This window comes from Orycteropus afer, unplaced genomic scaffold (genome assembly GCF_000298275.1).
Source record: "Orycteropus afer afer isolate SDZICR_OR568_19922 unplaced genomic scaffold, OryAfe1.0 scaffold00498, whole genome shotgun sequence".
Classification (NCBI taxonomy): domain Eukaryota; kingdom Metazoa; phylum Chordata; class Mammalia; order Tubulidentata; family Orycteropodidae; genus Orycteropus; species Orycteropus afer.
The window spans coordinates 989,271-1,012,894 of NW_006922085.1; the positions used below are offsets into that span (position 1 = coordinate 989,271).

Below are 23,624 nucleotides of genomic sequence, written 5' to 3' on the forward strand. Positions count from 1 at the left end.
AATAGTGGTATAAATGAAACAAGATTTGCCACAAGCAATGGGTACATGGAAGATCATGAATCTTTTCTATTTATTTATTTTTTCAATTTAAAAAAGTTTTAATATGTCCACCACTCAAACATGATTCTCTGATGTTGCTGACAATTATTACTCATCCTCTTTAGTTTGCTCAGTTACATCAATGTTGCTAAATTTACTTATGCTAGTAATATTGTGTTTTGGGTGAAAGTTTACACAGCAAGTTAGGTTCCCTCTTTTCTATTTACTTTTATATATGCTTAACATTTCCATAATAAAAAGTTTCGCATATCTGGAAGTGGCCTGAAAAGCTACAAAACATGTAAATCGTGATGCACTCACTCTGCTCTCCATTCTAATGACCCCTTCAAAGAGGCCTCCCCTCCTTTTTAGTCCCCTGTGCTTGTTTTTCAAAGCACTTAACCACAAATTAATGATTTGTACACTGTCTCCCTTTATTAGAATGTAAGCTCTATCTTGTTTAATGCTGTATCATTTACTCTAGTATGTGGAATATATATTATGTGCCTGGCACACAGTAGGCATTCATAACAACAAAACAAAAACAAAAACAACAAAGTTTTGTCTAAGCAGTAAAATACGTCTTTTTTTAAAGGTTAAGCAGAACACATTTTAACGAATGGCATAGCCAGAATACTTTACTCCAAAGCCCATGCTCTTTCTACAGCAACATGCTGGCCAGGAGATTGACTATGGGTAAAGCAATAATTATGTTCTAGATACAGCACTAAGAAAAATATTGGGGGGCGGGGGTGCACATCACAAGTGACATAGTTCTTAATAGTTGCAATGATTCGAGATTTAGTTACTAAATTTTAATAGGGGAAAAAAGAAAAAAAGAGTAACTCCTCCACTAGTGAATGTCCCATGTCCTTGCCAGAGTGGCCTTCCTTATCAAGCAAAAAAGGATACAGGCCAGTGCTGCTGTCTGGGATTTATAGGCTACTCCCTCACATATCCAGCCACAGAAGTTACCAATCTTTTGAAACTCAGGTGGGAAAGAAACCCAAGTGCAAGGGAGACTCTTACCAAGTGGAGTGACCCGGGGCTGAACATCCTTCAGAACTTCATGCAGCCACTCCGTGAATCGAACATAGTAAAGATCGGAGAAAATGTCATCAACTCGTCCGTTTTCAAACAGATACTAAAGGAAAAACAATCCATAAAAGTTGGTGGTTTCCAGGTTAAGATTTTCAGAGACAATAAACATATTCTTCTCCCTACAGCACCTCTTCCTACTCACTACCCACCTCTCACCAAGTCAACACACCAAGTCAAACTGTCCAGCATGGGACACACTCATAGTACATTTCAGATCACATGCTCTGACTCCCACAATGCCCTCCAGAGTTGGGACAATGAGGCAGATTTTGTGATTGCTATCTCACCCAGGCAAGGCAATGTCTTGTGGTAGCAAAAAACATGGTGCAGGCTCTGGTGCCTGGGAAAAGAGAGCAACAAACTAGGAGGCAGACTTTTTCTCAGGCCAGGCAACAGGTGAATCCTAACCAGCAAGCCCTTTTCCAGCACACTTGTGAGCTTCTCTAGAGCCATCAAACACTAAGAATCCACCTCTGCTCCTCTAAACTGCCAGTCTAAAATGTGTTCTGTTGTGCTTCACCTTGTTGTTAGGTGCCATCGAGCTGGTTCTCACTTATACCAATCCCATGCACAACAGAATTAATACTGTCCAGTCCTGTGCCATCCTCACAATCGTTGCTTTGCTTGAGCTCACTGTTGTAGCCACTGTGCCGATCCATCTCACTAAGGGTCGTCCTCCCTTTCACTGACCTTCTACTTTATCAAGGATCCTGATATTGATATCCTTGATACTGACTGGTCCCTCCTGATAAGATGTCCAAAGTACAGGAGACAAAGTCTTGCCATGCTCATTTCTAAGGAGCATTCTGCTTATACTTCTTCCAAGACAGATTTGTTCATTCTTCTGGCACTCAATGGTATATTCAAAATTCTTTACCATAACCATAACTCAGAGGCATCAATCTTCTTCGATCTTCCTTATTTATTATCCAGCTTTTGTATGCATGCTTTTTTGCATGTCTCATGGCTACTGAAAATATCATGGCTTGGGTCAGACGCACCTTAGTCCTCAAAGTGACATCTTTGCTTTTTAATACTTTAAAGAGGTCTTTCACAACAGATTTGCACAATGCAATATGTCATTTGATTTCCTGACTGCTGCTTCCATGGAACTTCTTCCTGCAACACCATTAGTTCTTGATCATATACTACCTCCTGAGAAGCTTAACACTGATGAATTCATTTTGGTACAATGACTCTGTATCCCTTCCATCTTCTTTTGATGCTTCTCATGTTGTTCAGTATTTTGCCCAGAGAATCCTCCAACAATGCAACTAGAGGCCTGAGTTTTCTTCAGTTCAGCTTGAGAAATGCCAAGCATGGTCTTCCCTTTTGATTTTCTAACTCCGAGTCTTTGCACATTTCATTATACTTTACTTTGTCTTCTTGAGCTGCCCTTTGAAATCTTCTGGTCAGCTCTTTTTCCCCACCATTTCTTCCATTCACTTTATTTTTCTTTTTGTTTTAATAATTTGTTAAGAATACACACAATAAAACATACACCACTTCAACAATTTCTACATGTATTATTTAGAGACACTGATTACATTCTTTCAAGCTGTGTAACCATTTTTACCCTCCATTTTTTAATTATTCCTCCCCCATTATCTTCCATTTGCTTTAGCTACTCTACATACAACAGCAAATTTCAGAGTCTTGTCTGACATCCATTTTGGTCTTTTCTTTCTGTCTTGTCTTTTTAATATCTTTTGCTTCACCTTAGATGTCCTGAAAACCTAAGTACATTTGCACATCTAGGCATACTCCTTTAAATTATTTTGTGTTAATGCAGAGAACAACAAACAGAAAAGCTCTGTTAGCACCAGCCTTTGCTCTGGATTAATTATTTTTAGGAAAAGTGCTACATAAATGCTTTGTGATTAAAACAAAAATAGGAGAGAGAGAGACAAGTTGTAAGGATATACACCAAATATCACAAGTTTCTCTAGATGGTGGGATTATGGGTGATGCTTATTTATTTTCTAAAGTGAACATGTAGATCTTTTGCAGTTTATGAAAATGCATAAAGTTTCTAAAAAAGATTAAGAACTCATAGTACAGCTAAAAGGTTAACTTTCTTATTATAACTAATTGCTTTTTATTTTATTAGCTTGACTAACCAGCAAGCAACCAGCAAGAACACAGCAGGAACACATTTTCAAAGAGGTCTGTTTCTTACCTTTTGAATGCACAGGAAAATGTAGTAGAGGACATCTGGGTCATAGGGCTCACCTTCTCCATTTCGGGCTTCCCGTGTCATTAGACAGAGCCCATAATTCAACTCAGCCACAGCAGAAGAGATGAGATCTTCCTGAAATCGCAGCAGTTGGCGCCCTACAACATAAGCCCCAGAGGTGAATGGGGTTCCTGGCAACTGCTCTCTCTTTACCAGTCACTCATATCCTTGGAAATGATTGAGTCAGAGGAGATACTGTCAGTCAGGGTGCTGGGACCAAAATGGTCACCAGCATCTGTAATCATAACTGGTCAACTAAGGCACATGCCCTACTCATCTTGCCTTACACATCTCCCGATTTATGCAAGCATATGAGCCTGATGCCAAGAAAGAAGGGCCTTGAGTGCACCCACAGATTCCCATCTCCTTCCAGAAGCTGCTCTGCCCAAGTCTGCTAGGTCGACCTCAGAAACCCCACATATCCTGCTTATCTGCACAGGGTCTGGCCTGCCTATTGCTTGTTTAGAAGTCAGCATACTCAGATGATGCTTCCTAGTTAGTCCCCAGAGCCAGGGGACACCATTTTCCTGCCACCCCATCCTCCTGCCATTTCATTTTAGACAGAGTCCACTCTTCTCCCTCGCCAACACTCACTCCCAATGGGTGCCAGTCTGTTCTGAGCATCCTTCTCTAGCTCAGCGTTCTTGGTCTGGGCCCAGTTTTTCCACACTTCAAGCCCTTCTTCTGGCTTCAGTGAATTTGGAAGCAGAAGTTCTGGGGAAGGCTGTGGCTGTGATTGTGGTTCAACTTCAGCAACCTGGACAGTTTGAGCCTATGAGAAAGAAACCATCAAAATGTGTCAATACTAGTTTGCATTAGGCCCCTCTGCAAAACTTCCAGAAAAGTGATCCTTGTAGTTCATTTGGGAGGTGGGGGGGAATCTTTGCTGACTTACTTTCAAGAAACTTAGTCCAGGGACAGCAACAGCAGAACTGTAACTAAGCTAACTAGCTCAGCCCTGGCTGCACTTTAGAATCTCTAGTTGAAAAATACCAATACTGAGGGTCACCTCAGAATCTCTGGGGTCAATCCCAAGTGTTAAGTTTTTTAAATCCTCCCCAAGTAAAAAGGTAATTCTAATGTTTAGCTACCATACTGGTCCCAAATCACTGACTGCCCCTCAAGCTTAAACGTGCAAACAAATTACTTGAGAATTTTATTAAAATGCAGATTATGATTCAAAAGGTCTGAGGTAAAACCTGAGATTCTGTATTTCTAACAATCTCGCAGGTAACGCTGAGGCTGCTAGTCTATAGGTTACTTTTTGAGAACAATCACTGTCCAGAGAGCAGTGCTTCTCAAAGTTGGGCTTCAAACCATCAGGGCTGCTTGAGAGCAGCCTGAGCCCTACTCCTGGAGGTTCTGATTTATTTGGTCTAGCCTGGGGCCCTGGCATCACTATTTTTAGAAGCTTTCCAGGTGATTCTAATGTCCAGCCATGGAGAACCATGGCTTAGTGAATAAAAAGTATATCAAACAAGTCTTGTCCTCTTGCATCCCCCACTCTTGTAAAATGAGAGGCTAAGACTTAAGGATCTTTATGGTTCCTCCAGCTACAAGGTTCCATATTTTTTTTTTCATGTTCCTTCTGAAATAATACCGCTCTAGTTCAAAAAGACATATAGAATCCATTTTCTGAAAACAGGAGGCACTACTCTACTTTCTTGCTTGCAAAGAAGAGTGGTCCCATCTTCTTCAATGGGCTCTACAGACAAAGGGGCAAGATGCATCAAGATATACGGCAGACATGTAGAGAGACCAAAATTTATTAGTGGTTTTCAGGGCTGGGGCAGAGGGGGAAAGAAGGGAGTTACTGCATCAAGGGTATGGAGTTTCTATTATGGGTGATGAAAAATTTGGAAACAGATAGTGGTGATGGTTGAACAACACGATAAACATAATTAACATCACTGAACTGTATACGTAAAAAGTTTTGAAATGGCTAATGCACTGTTCCATAAAAAAAGATATACTGCACAGCTGTTTACATTAGGCAGAAATCTAAAATAATATGAATGTCCAACAAAAGGGGAATGGCTAGGCAAATTATATTACATTCATCCAAACAGAAAATAGCCTGGCACGATGGTTAAGAGCTTGGCTCCTAACCAAAATGTCAGCAGTTCAAAACCACCAGGCACTCCATGGGAAAAACGTGTGACAGTTTGTTTCCATAAAGATTTACAGCCTTGGACACCCTATGGGACAGCTCTACTCTGTCCTACAGGGTTGCTATGAGTCAGAATTGACTTGACAGCAATGGGTTTGGTTTTCTGGTTTATCCAAATAGACTACAAAGCAGACACTAAACATGTTAACTAAGACTAAGACTAAGAAATAACATTCTTACATGCTTAAGTAAAAAGAACTAAGCCACAAAAATGTAGAAAAAGTATAAAGATAACCACATAAATAAACCTGATTTTCCCCTTACCAAACTATAATAAAAGCAAGAGAGGTGAACATATAAATAACTTTAAAAAACTTCCTACTTTCCTATGTTTTCTAATATTTTCATGATGGAAGAATAACTGACAAATGCTTTTTTCCTTCCAGTGAAAATCTGGTACAGGTTTTATATGAACAGACAAGAAAGAAAGGTATAATAAAATCTAAGCAGGCACAAAACAAGAAGAAAAACAAGTCTATCCTCACGGATTCTGTATTTGCAAATTTGCCTACTCACTACAATCTTTTTTTTTAACCACAGAATCAATGCTTATGATGTTTTCATGGTCAGTCAAGGACACACACAAAGTGACAAAAAATTGGTCACTGGACATGCATATCTCAAGGGAGAGTGAACAAAGGCAATGCCCTGCCTTATTTTGGTTCTCATACTGTTGCAAGATATATAAAGCATTTTTGTACTTTTCATTGGTGAATTTACTGGTTAAAAGGGCCCCCAAGTGTAGTGCAAAGGTACAGTCGAGTGTTCCTCAGTGCAAGAAGGCTGTACAGAGAAAATGTATGTGTTAGATAAGCTCTGTTCAGGCATGAGTTATGGTGCTGTTGGCTGTGAATTCAGTGTTACTGAATCAACAATACATATTAAAAGAAAGACGTCTTCAAACAGAAACACCCATAAAACAAGGCTATGTACTGATCACATCCCTGCACAGTGCACATGCTAACCAAAAGGTTAGTGGCTTGAGTCCACCTAGAGGTGCCTTAGAAGAAAAGGCCTGCTGATCTACTTCTGCAAATTAATCATTAAAAATCTACTCTGACACATATGGGGTCACCATAAGTCAGAAGAAACTCAACTCTTTTTTTTTTTTTTTTAAAGTATTGATTGGTTGACAAAATGTGACCAGAGGCTCACAGAACTAACCCTGTATTTTCCAAAGAGTCAGTATTTGCTGTGTTTATATGTAATTAATTATGTTTAACTGATAGTTTAAAATTTAACTTTATTATGTTTAATTATGTTCATTACAAACCACAACTACTGCAAATAACAAGAATTGGCTGTAATCCCATTTTTATATAAACTTAGGCTCACAACTATTATTCTGACTACCTGGAGTTCTCACCTCTACAGATCTGATGCTCAGTAAGTCTCTGCACCTGTCAAAAGCAGCCCTCCTTCCTTATAAAACATTACCCCCAGACTTCATGGTTAGTTAGGCTAGAAAGTAATGAGATTAATACAAACTTTCACAGAGTATTTGTGTAAGTATGTAACTTACCACCTAATCTTTTAAACGTTCCAAACAGATTTTTATATCCTCAAATATTAAAACCCTAAAGTTAGGATTTTCCATTTCCTTAGTTGTGGTTCTGATTTTAAAGGGAGAGAACTGAGTTACCACATATCTTCAAAGAATGTTCTTGGACTCTCAAAAGTGCTGAGAAACAGCAAGAAATCTATTCAAATCATGCAAAAATCTTAGCTCCTCTTATTCATTGATTAAACAATCTTGTGTGCAAAACTTTTTATTAGGCCCAGGAATGTACATATGCATAAGCTATAGTCTGTGGCAAACACTTGATTCAATTTGTGGTGAAGTGATGAAAAACCGTGAGGGCAGTGTTTCTCCTTGACTTCATTTGCTATTCTAGGAGTCACAAAAAGAAAGCCATTACTCTGAAATAGTTACATTAACTCCCAACCATCACATTCTTCTTAGATACCTACTGTAGGCCAGAAAGGCAGCCAAGCTGAGGGACAGTTGACAAAATAGCACCCTCTCAGAGTGAGTCATGCAGAAGCCCACTCCTCCCCCTGTACCCAGGCCCAAGTCTATTTTACCAAATCAATAACCACTTTGTCAGCTAACCCAGCAATACACTCATTTCTCTACATTTCACTAAAAGATTTATCACCAGTTACTGTTCTGGTCAAAGCCAGGTCTATACAGCCAGACCAATTCAATGCCTTCCTGGGAGACTGGAGGAAAAAAAAAAAGAATAGAAAGGAGAGTCAACTGTACAGATAATAATACTTTTGAAAGTTCTGGGAGTAAAGAAATTGGAAATAGGGCAATAGCTGCAGGTAGATGTGAGGTCAAAGGAAGGATGTTTTTCTATAAATGTGTTTTTCAAAACAAGAGATACAAAAGCTTTCATGAAGTGTATCGGCCTTCCAACCCATACTAGCTTAAAGAGCACAACACTTCACCAGTCCTTCCTAGGGTTCAACCCACGGGCTTTGAGTGCCCTCAAGGGAAAAGGACCCATCTCTGAGAGGCCTTGGGGAAAATGAGAAGGGGCTGCCAACAAACTGTTAGTGCTCCAAGGGTGGAGCACTGTTTTATTCATCTGTGTTTCCCAGCATCAAGCACAGAACCTAATAAGGAGGAGCATAGGTTTCTGTGTGTGGTACAAATGGATACTTCTCCTTCCCTTGTGATGAATATTCTTAGTTTTTCTTTATCTGGTAATAACACTTGATGTAGGTCCCTGGAAGACATTCTCAAAAGAGACACAGCCTCCCAGGGGAGGGCCTAGACATGCAAATTATACACTGAGAACAATGAGCACCAAAAGAGGCCTGACCTGAGATTAGATCATCAGGCCCAGGATGGTAGAAGGGAGAGCTGATGAGCTCCACTCCTGTAAACAAAACCTGAGCACCGAGCCACATTAGTCTCCTGGCTGCTCTCTCCTACACGCAATCAATTTTACATACCTCTACTTGAGTCCTCCTGTCACCATGACTCAGGATTCTGAAAAGATTTTCTACACGTCAACACTCTTCACTTTGGGAAGACAACACACCCACCTCTATACTAGCTCTTCTCCCACAGTCATCCTCTCATGCTGTATGTACTAGGCCATGTCCCTTCCCTCTATCCTTAGACTCTATATTTATGCTGCTGCAACTCCCTGGAACAGTTCTTTGTCAGCCTAAACTATAAATTAGAGTTCAAACTGCACTTTTTCCACAAGGATGTCTCTGCTGACTCTCTAACCCAGAATGGTTTCCGAATTACCAGAATTTCTGTCTCTTTGTGTGTAGTGCTCAATATCATACTTGATCATACTACCTTATAAATAATTCAAAGGCTCAGAAACTGTAAGTTTTTACCCAATAACTATTCTCTAACCTACCTGATGCAAGGACTTCTGTCTTGTTCTATTACTGGGCCTGACAACTAGATATTCAGCTGATCTTTAACAAATCAGTCACCCAAGATGATAAATTGTTGCCTCTATGAAACCACTTGGTCACCTTTTACTTATAGCCTGAGTTTCTGAGTTCGGATTTATTTGTACTGGCTCCCTTCCACTCATTTCCAGGAGTCCTGCCTTCTGAGGAACACTGCCTTCTGTAATCTTACGACACCAGAGACCCTACATCCCACTCTAAAGGGTCTGCTGCACAAGGGTCCTTGCTAGACAAGATTAACAATCTGAACAGATGAAAGAACTAAGCAATTTTTATGTTAAAATTTCAACACAGTCCGATTTTTGCACCTTTTCTTGTGAGTCTAAGATGATTACAAAATAAAAAAGTTGGAAAAAAAAAAAAATTCAACATAGCTGCCATTAACAGGAAACTCAATTAACCAAGGCTCATCCTGACTATAAGCACCCTGAATGGCACAAACAGTTTGCATTCAACTGCTAACCTAAAGGCTGGCAGTTTGAACCCACCCAGTGGCAATACAACAGAAAGGTCCGGCAACCTGTTTCTGTAAAGATCACAGCTAAGAAAACCCTACGGAGCGGTTCTACTGTGTAATACATGCAGTAACCATGATTCAGAACTGACTCAATGACAAAGCGTTTCGTTTTTTTCCATCCTATTTTCAAGGAACACAGAAACACATTCGAGAGATCAGGCTGCATAGATGGTTTTTTCGAGGCTCCCCAAAGCAATCACTTTTAACAGGCCCACCAAGAGGTATTCTATGTCTTCTAATTTTTTGCATTATCTCTACAGATGACAACTAGAGAAGCAACAATCTCACACCCTCTCCACTTATGAGTTTACAATTCACAGAAGTAGCTCCTGGGACAAAGGTGTCCATTCACCTCTTACCTGGAACTTGACTGTCTGTAAGAAGAGAGACAAAGACACACCCAGGCACCTACCCTCAAAACTCCAGCCCCAAAGCAGTTTCTTCTATCTCTAGATACCAGAACAGACCTCACTGCCTCACCTGACAGAAAAAGATGCTTCCACCTTCTTGCCCTTCCGCTCTTAAAATATTAAATACTGTATCACTACAAGACCGACACCATGGCAACAAACAATCCAGAGGCACCAGAGGTTGCCAGGCAACTTCTGCATGACAATAGGTCCTGAGGAAGCAGGCTACGCTACAGATGAGTCTCACTTACTGAACAAGTAACCTGGAGCTGCTGCTGCTGTTGCTGCGGTGGTGGCGTCTGTTCCTGGGGAGCTTGCTGCTGTGGTTGCTGCTGGGGGTCCCAAATATGCACAGTCTGAGCTGTATTCTGGTACGTGCCTGCCACGGCCTGCACAGCCACTGGAATGTGGATGTTGCCATTCATGAACTGTGCTGGAAAGAGAGAGTTTGCAAGGGTTTGCACTACCTCTTCATGGGAGTTTTTCACTACAGATGTGGTGCCCACCATCTTCTCCTTGTCATCCTCCAGCTTTACGGCTGCCAGGGCCGTGGGTGAGCCACTGACGTGAACGGCATTGTAGGCTTCCTGGGGAATGGCAATGTGGGTAATGCTCTGCTGCTGAGGGTCCCCCCGGGGCTGGGCAGAGTAAACAGGGATGGTCCAGGTTTCTCCTGTAGGGCTAGTAATGGTCCCAGTGGCACTGTACAGATGAGCACTGTCTACTGTCAGTAAGTCTGGCCTCAAAGACACATAACTCTGCTGCTGGCCTTGTGGAATGGCCAGCACAGTGGCCACCGGCTGCCCTGAGATGGCGTAGGACACAGTGATGGGCATGTCCACTTTGCGCTTCTTCACTGGCTGAAGGACACTGGCCGTGCCAACCCGCCGCTCCCCTTCCCGAGGTGAGCCTTGCTGAGACGGTGGTGGGGAAAGGGCACCCACGGTCTGGATTTGGATCTGCTGACCACCAGCAAGAGACTGTCCAGCCACCAGCTGAGCCTGGATTTGCTGATGTGGGATGTGCTCTTCCGGGATCTCTGCAGCCTGGATCTGCTGGGCTGCCTGAACATGCTGCACCTGGATCTGGGCAGCCTGCAGTTGCGAGGGGCTGGGGTTCTGCAGAGACGGGGTCTGGATGGAGGGGGCTGCTGGGTGTGGTGCCTGGCCCTGGATCTGCACCTGGACCTGGATGGGCTGCTCAGCAGGCTGGTGAACGGTGAGCTGCGGAGAGAGCTGCTGAGCCGAGACCTGCTGCGGAGACTGCTGTACCTGCACCTGTACCTGCAGCAAGAAGATTTACCAATGAGTGAGTGAGGCAGCATTGCAAACCCAGCCCCCAAGGAAAGAAGACATGTCTAGAAGGGACCCTGGGTAGTGTGAGGAGGAGAGGTTGCCATATTCAAGGTTTCTGAAGAGGCAAAAAACCTTAAAATCACAGAATTCTCCAGCATCACACTGTACTCAGAGCAATGTACGTCGACCTCAGAGACTAAGCAAAAACACTGGGGTCCAAGGAGGAAATACCAGAGCTTTTGATCACTTTTAACTCTTCTTTTTAAATGCCCTCATTTGTCTTCTGTATACCGGTACAGCAGTATAGCTATTTAACTTAAAAGTATATATTTAGCTGTATGCTCAAAAAAAAAAATTTTATCCATGGAATGTCAGATGAAAAAGCATGGGAGCCTATGAGGTCGGAAAGACAAGCACATTTCACAGCCATTCACTGCCCAACTACCCAACCTGGGATTCAAAACTACCTCTCACCAACAATAACTTGTGGAAACACTAGAGACAAATTCTTGAACTCTCCTTTGGTGCAACATGAAGGTTGGTCCTAAAACGAAGGCATTATTGCCTGATTCTACAGAGTGCTTAATTAAGGTATCTTTGTTTTAATAGGGAAGGCATTAACAAAACAACAAAACACAGAATGCTGACACTTAAGCTGAGGAAAGTTGCTATATCCTGGATCATACATTTCTGATACTAAAGCAGCTTGTGTCTTATTGCTGTTACTTCAGCATGCAAAGCAGCCTGAAAAGATGCTGTGCATAGTATGTAATTAAAAAAAAAAAAAAAAACCTTTTCCATCAGACACACATATCTCAATTACCCTAACCACAGATAGGAATCAGGAAGGAAAAAAAGAAGGTAGATGGGGGGCTACCATATTTTTTTTTACTCAAATAATAAGTACATTATAAGATTTTCTTCAAACCACCTAACTCGTGTATTAGTTTCCTATGCATATCATGCATGTTATATGCAAAAAATACAGTATTCTTATCTAATAACAGAAAAGGACACGTCACAAAAGATGATCAAGGATGGTGCTACAACTACTGGACAGCCTCTCCTTCATATCATCATATACAAAAATTAACTCAAAATGGATTATACAAGTATTTAAGTATAAATCAGTAAAAGAAAACACAGGAATAAAGCTTCATGAGCATGATTTAGGCAATGGTGTCTTAGATATGATACCAAGAGCACAAATGATACAAGGGGAGAAAAATTGGACTTCACCAAAGTTAAAAACTTTTATGCTTCAACAGACTCCAATCAAAAAAAAAAAAAAAAAGTGAAAAAGACAACCCAGCGAATGTGGTGCTGTTGTAATGTGCCACTGAGTCGGACCGACTCATAGCGACCCTTCCTTGGGTTTCCGAGGCAGTATCACTACGGAAGTAGATTGCCCAACCTTTCTTCCAAGGAGTGGCTGGTGGGTTTGAACCTCCAGCCTTCTGGTTAGCAGTCAAGTGCCTTAGGCACTATGCTACCAGAGTTCCCACCCAGTGAACAGGAGAATATATTTGCAAATCATATGTCTGATAAAAGACTTGTCTAAATTATAAAAAAACTCTTACAACTTGTGTATCCAAGATCATATACAGGGTTGGCAGACAATGGGCCTCTCAGGGTGCAGAAGAGTATGAAGGGATGGACACTGGGAGGAGGTAACTATGGGGAGGAAGTGGGAGGGGAGCTGCTGCATTGTAAATTTTGGTCAATGACATGAGACAAAGTATATGTGAACTGCTGTATGAAAAGTGAATTTACTCTGTAAATCTTCACCCAAATCCTAAAAAAAAAAAAACTCTTACAACTCAGTAATAAAAAGGCAAATAACCCCCTAAAAAGGAGGACATAATCTGCACAGACATTTCTCCAAAGACAATACACAAACAGCCAATAAGAACATGAAAAGATATGACACATCATTGGTCATCAGGGAACTGCAAAGAAAACCACAAGGAGATACCACTTCATACCCACTAGCATGGTTATATTAAAAAACGACAGATTATAACAGGTATTGTCATGGAAATGAGAGATTGGAGCCCCATACACTGTTGGTGAGAATGTGGAATGGCACAGATGCTTTGGAAAACAGTCTAGCAGTTAGTTAATCAAAAGGTTAAACAGTTACCATATGACCTAGCAATTATACCCTAGATATATACTTAAGAAAAATAAAAACATGTATCTACACAAAAACATACACAAATACATTGCATTATTCATAACATCAACATTATTCACAATAGCCAAAAAGTAGAAACAACTCAAATGTCCATCAGCTGCTGAATGGAAAAATAAAATGTGGTATACACATACAACGGAATATTATCTGGCAATAAAGATGGAGAGAAACTGCTAAAGAGTCTCTTTTTGGAGTGATGAAAATTTTCTAAAATTGGCATGGTGATGGTTGCACAACTCTGTGAATATACTAAAAGCCAGTAAATTGTGCACTCTAAATGAGTGAATTGTATGGTTTGTTAATTATATCTCAAAATAGCTATTACTAGTTTATTAAAAATGATAACCAGGGAGGTTGTGTAAAGAGCACAGGCTTTGGGATCAGAGACTAGATTTGAATTGATGCTGTACTTTCCTGGCTGTGTGGCCAAGAGCAAATTACTTAACCTTTAAGCCTTCACATGTTAACATTTATCTATCTATCTATCTATTTTTTTAAAATTAAAAATGAGTATATTTCCCCAAAGGAGCTCTGGTAGCGTAGTGCCTAAGGCACCTGACCGCTAAGCAGAAGGCTGGAGGTTCAAACCCACCAGCCATTCCTCAAAAGGAAGGTTGGGCATACTTCTGTAGAGATACTGCCTCGGAAACCCAATGAGGGGTCACTATGAGTCAGGTCTGACTCGACAGCACGTAACAACAACAACAACATATTTCCCCAAACAAAAAATCGTAAGTCACATTGTTTTTTACATTTTTGCAAATCTCTTTAATGGCTGACTATAAACAGGAGACAGCTGGATCTTCCTATCTGTTTCTGTATTCATCCTGATGCGACATTACATTATCATGAAGCTCTGAAAAACTCCACTGTACGCTAGTGAGAACGAGAGTGCAAAGGCAAATAACATCTCAGAATTGTAATAAAAACAGCTTTTGACCCTGAAGACCCTATAAGGGTCTTGGGGACTCCAAGGGTCCCCAAACTACCCTTTGAGAACCACTGTAAAATTAAATACACAGTAAATGTTAATAATACAGGTACTGGACTTAAGACTGTCCTCTCTTTTTGGATACATTTTATCATTAGTAATACCTATTACAAAGGAGCTCTGGTAGTGTAGTGGTTAGGCATATTTGGCTGCTAACCAAGAGATCAACGGTTTGAACCTACCAGCTGCAGAAGAAAGATGAGGCAGTCTGTTTCCATAAAGATTTAGTCTTGGAAACCCAGTGAGTTGGAATCGACTCAATGGCAGTGAGTTTGGTATTAATACATATTACATACAATGTTGTGCCTGTAATCTGGTGATGTCATCACTGTAAATTTATGTGTAATGTTTCCAACCAACAAAGGCAAAGATCAGATCTGGTGGTACAGTGGTTAAAGCATTCAGCTGTTACCCAAAAGGTCGGCAGTTCAAACCCATCAGCCGCTCCATGGTATAAAGATGAGACAGTCTGCTTTCATAAAGATTTACAGCTTTGGCAACCCTATGGGAAATTCTACTCTGTCTTATAGGGTTGCTATGAGTAGGAAGTGACTTGACGACAATGGGAATAGGATAATAAAAAACAATATATAATGAAAACTGAAAAGAAAAAAAGGTATTCAATTCACATCAGAACTGACTTACAACACAGTCATCAGAATGGAACCCCATTGAAAGTTGAGGACTACCTGTGCTGTTTGCTTAAAAACACAATTTTTAAAAATCTAGCTTTTATCATTGAATCCTAGCTCACATAATTCAAGATTTTAATGCATCTTTTTATTGATTTGTCTTACAAACCACTTACCAACATTCATGGTTCCAGCGGTAACAAGCAAATGACTATTATGTCAGCAGAAACACTGAGTCAGAATTTACCAATCCAAATCCTAACTTGTAGCATCTACCTCACATCCAGAAACAAACAAGTAAATTCTAATGATCTGGTGTTGCTTTATATCCAAAGTAGTTAGAAAAGTCTTAAATTTTAAATGAGAGTAGAAAGAGTTAAAGCACTTTCTGAAATGTCTCAACCAATGTCAATACGGGAGCTCTGGTAGCATAGTGCCTAAGGAACCTGACTGCTAAGCAGAAGGCTGGTGGTTCAAACCCACCAGCCACTCTTCGGGAGGAAGGCTGGGCAATCTACTTCCATAGTGATACCGTCTCAGAAACCCAAGGATGGGTCACTATGAGTCGAGTCCAACTCAACGGCACACAACAACAACAACAACAACATCAATACACTCACTCTTATCAAGACAGTTAGGCTCCAAGGACCAAGTCATGTGAAAATCGCTGTTATGCGAAAAAAGGGAATAACTACATTGATCATAAAAGAGGATGACTGTATCATTATATAACTGCCAAACCACTGAGAATCATGGCCCAGCCAAGTTAACACATAACTTTAACCATCACAGCCAGCACTACTCTCGTGATGTTTGTTACTGTGAGACATACGTCATCAATGTGCAAAACAGGCAGATAGTGTTTTTTTTTTTTTACCATTGTTGTAAATGCCAAATGTCAAGATTGAAAGTAAGTGGGAAGTAGGTATACATGAAATAAGAAATTAGATATTATTCGTCCATAACCTTTATGAAAGGAGATCTGCTAGCACAGTGCCTAATGCATCTAACTGCTAACCAGAAGGCTGGTGGTTCAAACCCACCAGCCACTCTGCAGAAGCAAGACTGGGCAATCTATTTCCATAAAGAATTTACTGCCTTGGAAACCCAAAGGTGGTCACTTTGAGTTGGAATCGACATGATGTCAGTGGATTTGGTTTTTCTTTTTACCTTTATGAAGTATCCTAAGTCAGTAAGAAAATAAAAGTTATTTGTATTACCTCCATTCAAATGTGTTATTTATACAAAACATAAATTTTTCTCTGCTTGGATAATTACTATAAGTCATGGTAAAAATTTAGAAAGTCAGACAAGTTAAAAAAAATCTCAGCAATTTGATCAATCCAAGATAAAAACTGTTAACAGTTTCTAAATAATAATAATAAAAAAAGTACTAGATTTTACTTGAATTTAAGTTAACTCCATGTTGCTTCATGGATTTAAGAGTAACTTTCTAGGCTAGAAATCTCAGTGAACCAACAGATAATCTGTTGTCTACACAAACATTTTAAAAACGGCAGTATGAAATGTAAGCCTAAATTTAAGGTGATTTTAAAGAGATAAAGGAAAAAGATGCCTAAGTCTACTATCCTAGCAAAATTCTATTATCAAGTGGGGGGAAGGGTTATTCCTGGAGAGCCAAATTTCATTTGTTTCAAAAATCACTATTTCTAACCCAAGATTTACAGCCTTGGAAACCCTGTAAGAAATTCTACTCCGTTTACAGGGTTGCTATGAGTAAGAGGTGACTTGATAGCAATGGGAATAGAATAAAAAGCAATGTAAAATGAAAAATGAAAGAAAAAAATTCCTGATAAGTCACACTACATTTTAGGTCCTTTTACATGTGAATCATATTTTTCTCATACAACTTTTGCCTTCTTTTCCAGAGTTGTTAATTGTGTTTCTCCTTTTCTTTTGATCAAAGGAGACACAGGTACAAATAGCTATACTTCCTACTTCTTTTTAGTTCGTTGTTCCTAAATTTTATTGCTGTCAGTGAGCATATACAAAATAAAACATACCCAATCCAAAAGTTTCTACATGTACAATTCAGTGAGACTGGTTACATTCTTTGAGTTGTGCAGCCATTCTCCCTTTTCTTTTCTGAGTTGTTCTTTCCTCATTAACATAAACTCAACTGCCTTCAAAGGCTCCTCTTTAATCTTTTGAGTTGCTGTTGTCAACAGAATCCCATATAGATAGTTCTTAGTTTCATAGGTTCACCCACCTCCTATGGACACAGAATCTTTGATCAGAATGTTCATTAATGGTGGCTGGTTACCATCTAACTCTTCTTCTGATCTCATGGCAAAGGAGGCAACTGCTTGCAATTAGCCAGACATCCCATTTCCTCCTACTACTCCTGACTCTCCTTCTGTTGCTCCAGGTGAATAAACACCAATTGTTGTGCCTTGGATGGCTGCTAACAAGCTTTTAAGACCCCAGGCACTACACAATGAACTAAGAGGTAGAACAGAAGCATTAAACACATTACTAGACCAATTAAGTGGGATGCCCCATGAAACCATGACCCTAAAACTACAAACCAAGAAACCAAATACCATTAGGTGTCTGGCTGTACATAAGCAGTCTCAGCAGCTACTTTTTTCTTCTTTTTTTATGGTCATTGTTGTAAATATATCCATCACACAATTTTTGCCAATTCAACTTTTTACAGGTGTGTATCTTTTTTATAGCAAATACAATAATTGGCTGTACAACACTACTCTTAATCAATGTGATTTTTCCATCACTGTTCTACATTTTCCCCTTCCCTCTTCCCCCGCTTCCCCTTGCCTCCTGCCCCTGATAACCACTAATAAATTTTGGTCTCTATACATTTGCCTGTGTTTTGTTTTTAAATTGTGATTTGGGTAAAAGTTTACAGAGCATATTCACTCTCCATACAGTAGTTCACACACACGTTTTCTCATAACATTGACTACAATTTACCCCAATGCAACAGCTCCCCTCGCACTTCCTCCCAATAGTTACATCTTCCCTTTGTCCATTCCTCCACACACTCCTGCCCCCGATCTGTCTCCCTGTGCATAAACAGCCCTTCTTTCTCCCATGATTGTTCTCTCCAAGGAGTGTATCTACCTCAGGTAAATGTTCAACTCATATGCCTGACTTTTGTTTGGCAGGAAGCCACAGGTGTAGGTTCAATTCCAGACTTGAAGGGCAGCTAGGAACCATAGTCTCAGTGGTTCCACCAGGCTCTATCAGAACAGCAAACTTGATCCCCTCCGTTTTTTTTTCCTTTTCCCAAATGATTTTGAGTTTTGTTCCACATTGTTCTCCCTCTCTATACAGGATCACCTACATAGATCCCCTTCTGAGTGGTTGACAATGGTACCTGGGCACCATCTAGTTCTTCTGGTCTCATAGTCGTACAGGCTGAGCATCACATGGTGTACCAGTCACGAGGACTAATTCTTTCCATGAATCTTTGGTTTTCTTCATTCTTCTTTGCTCTGGACAAGGAGGGACCCATTGTTGCATCTAGATGGCTGCTTGCAAGCTTTTAAAATCCCAGTTGCTACTTGCCAAAGCAGTAGGTAGAACAATGTTTTTTGTAGTATATTATGCCAATTGAGCTTGATGTCCCTCCCCTGTGATGATTGTCCCGAGCCCACAAGTTCAACTACTCACTCCCTCTTAGTAGCTTGCTGTGACAGAAGTGACTACAACCTTGTCCCTCGTCAGCTCTATGATATCCCTGGCTACAGAACTTACAAATACACTTGTAGAACCACTGTCTGCCAACCCTATACATGGTCTTGGGTACACTCCCTGCTTCATAGGCATACCTAATAGTTCAGCCTGCCCACCCATATATCCACCTGTATATCGTGTTTGCCTTCACTGACAATGCAGTACTGTATGTGCAAAACGGTTCATCTTTGTTGTCTGCACTTCCCATGTACCGCTCTGTATCTTCCTCTTCCTCAATGCCACCATGTTGATCACTCAGATTTGGTACACTGTTCTTCTCTTAACCCAAATCAATACTCATCTCTACCTATCTAACAGTATCCTTTACCCTTCCCTCCCACTCATGGTAATCAACAAAGAAAATTTCCTTCCCTAAATAAACCTTTCCTTGACTTTTCCAATAACGGACTAATAAACTATTTGTCCTTCTGTGATTGACTTATTTCACTTATGTACCATAATTTGGTTATCCAATGTTCAGTTGATGGACACCTAGGTTGTTTCCATCTTTTGGCTATTGTAAATAGTGCTGTGATGAACATGGGTGTGCATATGTCTGTTCTTGTCATGGTCTGTAGTTTTCCTTTTGAGTGATGTCTTTGCCTGGTTTTGGTATCAAGGTTATACTTGCTTCATAAAATTAGTTAGGGAGGATTCCATCCTTTTCTATGTATTGGAATAGTTTGAGTAGGACTGGTGTCAGTTCTCTGAATGTTTGGTAGAATTCTCCGGTGAAACCGTCTGGGACAGGATTTCTTTTTGCTGGTAATTTTTTGATGACCTGTTCAATTTCTTCTTTTGTTATGGATCTGCTCAACTTTTCCACCTCAGTCTGTGTAATTCAGGTAAGTGGTGTGTTTCTAGAAATCTGTCCATTTCTTCTAGATTTTCAAATTTCTTGGGAATACAGTTCTTCACAGTATCCTGATATCATCCTTTTTATTTCCATTGGTTCTGTTGAGATGTCACCCATTTCATTTGTTATTCATGTTGTTTGTATTCTATCCCTCTTTTCCTTTGTTAAATTTGCCTCTGGTTTGTCAATTTTATTAATTTTTTTAAAAAATCAACTTCTCATCTTAATGATTTTTTCTCTTGTCTTTCTATTTTCTGCTTCACTGATTTCTCCTCGAATCTTATTTCCTTTTTTCTGGTGACTGTACGCTTTTCTTGCTGTGCTTTTTTCTAATTGTTGGAGATGTTGATTTTGGCTCTTCCTTCTTTTTTGATGTGTGCAGTTATTGCTATAAATTGGCCTCTGATCATCACTGCTTTTGCTGTGTCCCAAAGATTTTGGTATGCTGTGTTTTCATTCTCATTCGATTCAAAGAATTTTTCAATTTCACTTTTTATTTCTTCTCTTACCAAGTCTTTCTCAAGGAAGGTGTTGTTTAGTTTCCATGTGTTTACTCTTTTTCCGTTGATCTTCATATTGTTGATTTCTAATTTCATAGCATTGTGATCTGAGAAGATGCTTTGCAGTATTTCAATGTTATTAAACTTACTAAGGCTTGCTTTATGGCCTAACATATGGTCTATCATGGAAAATGTTCCATGTGCACTGGAGAAGAATGTATATTGTGCTGCTGTTGGGTGAAGTGCTCTGTAGATGTCTGTCAGGCCAAGTTGGTGGATTGTACTGTTTAGCTCTTCTACATCTTTGTTGAGTTTCTTTCCAGTTGTTCTATCTTTCAAAGAAAGTGGCATATTAAAGTCTCCTACTATGACTGTGGAGTCATCTATTTGGCTTTTCAACTCTTTTAAAGTCTGATTTATGTATTTTGGGGCTCTTTCATTGGGTCCACAGATATTTATTACAGTTGTATCTCCAAGTTCAATTGATCCTTTAATCATTATATAATGTCCTTTCTTGTCTCGTATGGTGGTTTTTGTCTTAAAATCAATTTGATCAGAAATTAATATTACCACTCCTGCTCTTTCACGGTTGCTATTTGCTTGATATATCTTTTCCCAGCCTTTGATTTTTAGTCTATTTTTACCTTTGTGTCTAAGGTGTGTCTCTTGTAGACAGCATATTGATGGGTTTTGTGTTCTTATCCAATCTCCAACCCTCTGTCTCTTGAGTGGTGCATTTAATCCATTAACATTCAGTGTAATTATTGACAAGTATGAACTGGTTGCTGTCATTTTGTTATGTGTTTTTTCATGGTGTCCCTGGTTTCTTTGTTCCACATTATTTTCTGTGCTGAGCTCTTTATGTTTATGAATTTTGTTATCATTTCCTTTGTTGCTAATGTTTTAGTGTTTGCTGAGTATTTGTGCTTGTCCTCTTTTTTATTGTGATGTGAAGGTTTATCATTTTTCTTGAGGTTACCCTCTGATTTATAATTTTCTCCCTTAGATTAGAACAGTCCAGTCTATCTTGGCAACTCTCTTGACTTCCTCACCATTTAGAAGTTCTGTAACTACACAGTGTTTTCCCTCTTTTTGGTTTGTAGTTGTCCTCATTTGTCAATTCAAGTCTCTGTTTCCCTGCTTAGAATCTTCTAAGCTCATTTTACTTTGGATATGTCCATAGCTGTGGTTTCTAGGTTATGTCATCTTGTGTATTAATGGTCAGTTGTTATTTGCTATTTTTGGTTCTCTGTTCAAAGGACTCCCTTTAGTATCTCTTGTAAGGTTGGTCTGGTTTTAACCAATTCCCTTAGTTTCTGCTTATCTTGAAATCTCCTAATTTCACCATCATATTTGAGGGACATTTTTGCTGGGTATATAATTCTTGGTTGAAAATTTTTCTCTTTCAGCATTTTATATATAGCATCCCATTGTCTTCTCGCTTGCATGGGGTATGTTGAGAAATCAGAGCTTATTCTTAATGGTTGTCCTTTGTAAATAACTTTTTGTTTTTCCCGTGTTGCTTTCAGGATTCTTTCTTTGTCTTTGGTTGTGGTGATTTTGATGATGATATGCCTTGGTGATTTTCTTTTGGGGTCTATCCTGTTTGGGGTTCGTTGGACTTGCTGAATGGATATATTCTCAACTTTTATCATATTAGGAACGTTCTCTTCCAACAAATCTTGGACAATTTCCTCAGTGGTTTCATTTTTCTCTTCATGCTCTGGAATTCCAATGACATGTAGGTGATTCCTTTTGATGTTATCCTACATGATCCTTAGGCTTTCTACATTTTTTAAAATCTTTTTACTGACTGATCCTTTTACAAAGAAGTGCTCAGGTATTTGTCTTCAATCTCATTAACTCTGTCTTCCATTGAACCAATTCCACTCCTTTGCCCGTTCAATGTGTTATCTATTCCTGAAAATTTAATATTAATATTCTGGATTTCTTTCTGTAGATTTTGAATCACTTCTAATTTTTCATTTATTTTGTCATTTTGTTCTTATATGTTCGTCCAAAATTCTTCTAGGGATTTGTCTGTGTTTTCCTTGATCTGTCTCTCAATCCTTTGAAAATACCTAAATATAATTCTTTTGAATTCCTTATCAGGGAGTTCCAATGTTATTTCTCCCTCAGGGATGTGTTCTGGGCCTGTATCCTGCTCCCTTGTTTCTACCACTTTATCTTCCTTCTTTGTGTGGACTGTGATGGTCTGTTGTCTCCGAGACATTGTGAGGTTGTTGTGTTTTGATCTCTGTTAACTGTTTGTGAAGAGCAGCTAAGGGTGAGTCATGCTCTTCTTGGTAGTTGTTTATCACAGGCCCATTGGTAGAGGAGGTGGTGACTCTCAGTAAGTGAAGCTGCAGGAGGTGTTAGTGTAGTTATGTCATATGGGGACTGCTGCTGTCTCTCACTCAGTTAGACAAAAATAAGAATTGAATAACATCAAAAAAGTAAAAGCAAAAGGACAAAAAACACACCGTGTAATCAACAGTAACCAAAAAAGAGAAAGGGGAAAACAAAACAAAAAACACCAGAATATCTGGGGAGAGGGCAATAAGAGAAAAATGTAGAAAGGGAGAATAGTGAAGAAAAAAATGGGAAAAATGCAAAAACAAAAACAAGGAATGGGGTTACCCACAAAAAAGGAAAAAAGAAGAGAAAAACTGGAACCAGAAACAGGGAAAAGAAAAAAAGCTGAATACTAGAACCTGGGAAGGGAAGAATAAAGAATGATACTAAAAAGGACAAAAGTTTTAATAATAGTAGTAGTTTTAAAACAGACAAAAACAAACAAACTAAAAAGAAAAAAAAAATCTGGACAGGTCGGGGCAGGGAACCCAAGGCTCCGTCGGAGCACACAGACTTGAATGGATTCCTGCCAGCCTAGAAGGTGGGTGGAAGTAAGGGATGGCCGCACCTCTGTTCACCAAGAGGGTGTGATGTATAAGAATAACACGGAGAATGTCGCAACTTTCTAGTAGTCTGTGCATCCAGGATGTCTTTGCAGTTCCCAGCAAGCGAAGCCTGTTCTTAAGTCCCTGGAACCTGGGAGAACACTGTCACTTTAAATACCCAAAATGGCCAAGCTGCTTGTAAATATTCAAAATGGCTGCACCCTCCAGACAGGCAAAAGTCCACAGCTCAGCCCGCCTGCCTCTTCTCTCCTTCCCCTTTTATTCACCAGCCACCAGAGCAGTCCTCCGGGCCATCCCTGGCTAGCAGGGCTGACTTTTAGGTTAATTCTTAGGTCCTTCCACCACTCGGCAATATCCAAGCTGCCTGTGCCACCAGGATCACTACCAGATTGCAACTCCGTATGTTTCCTTTTTTGGTATTTTCATGGAAATTCTTCTGCTAGTTGAAGTTTAGTCCACACTTCTACATCGTTCCCTTCATTGGCGTTTAGTCCACTTCTGTATCATTCCCTTCAAAGCTCAGAGGCCCAGGGTTATCTTTCTGTATCTGTGTTAATTGGTTCCCCTTCTCTTTGTTGAAGAGGGTCCGTGCAGT

General features: G+C 39.9%; 1 protein-coding gene across 1 annotated transcript in view; it reads right to left on the reverse strand.

Moving 5' to 3' along the window:
* QRICH1 (glutamine rich 1) overlaps positions 1-23,624 on the reverse strand; it is a 38,785-nt gene that overhangs the window by 5,014 nt on the left and 10,147 nt on the right. The window contains exons 2-5 of the mRNA XM_007955315.2: positions 10,169-11,200; positions 3,971-4,148; positions 3,320-3,474; positions 1,069-1,183 (exon numbers count right to left, since the gene is read on the reverse strand). Coding sequence (XP_007953506.1) covers positions 1,069-1,183; positions 3,320-3,474; positions 3,971-4,148; positions 10,169-11,200 — 1,480 coding nt within the window. The remainder of the gene's footprint in view (positions 1-1,068; positions 1,184-3,319; positions 3,475-3,970; positions 4,149-10,168; positions 11,201-23,624) is intronic.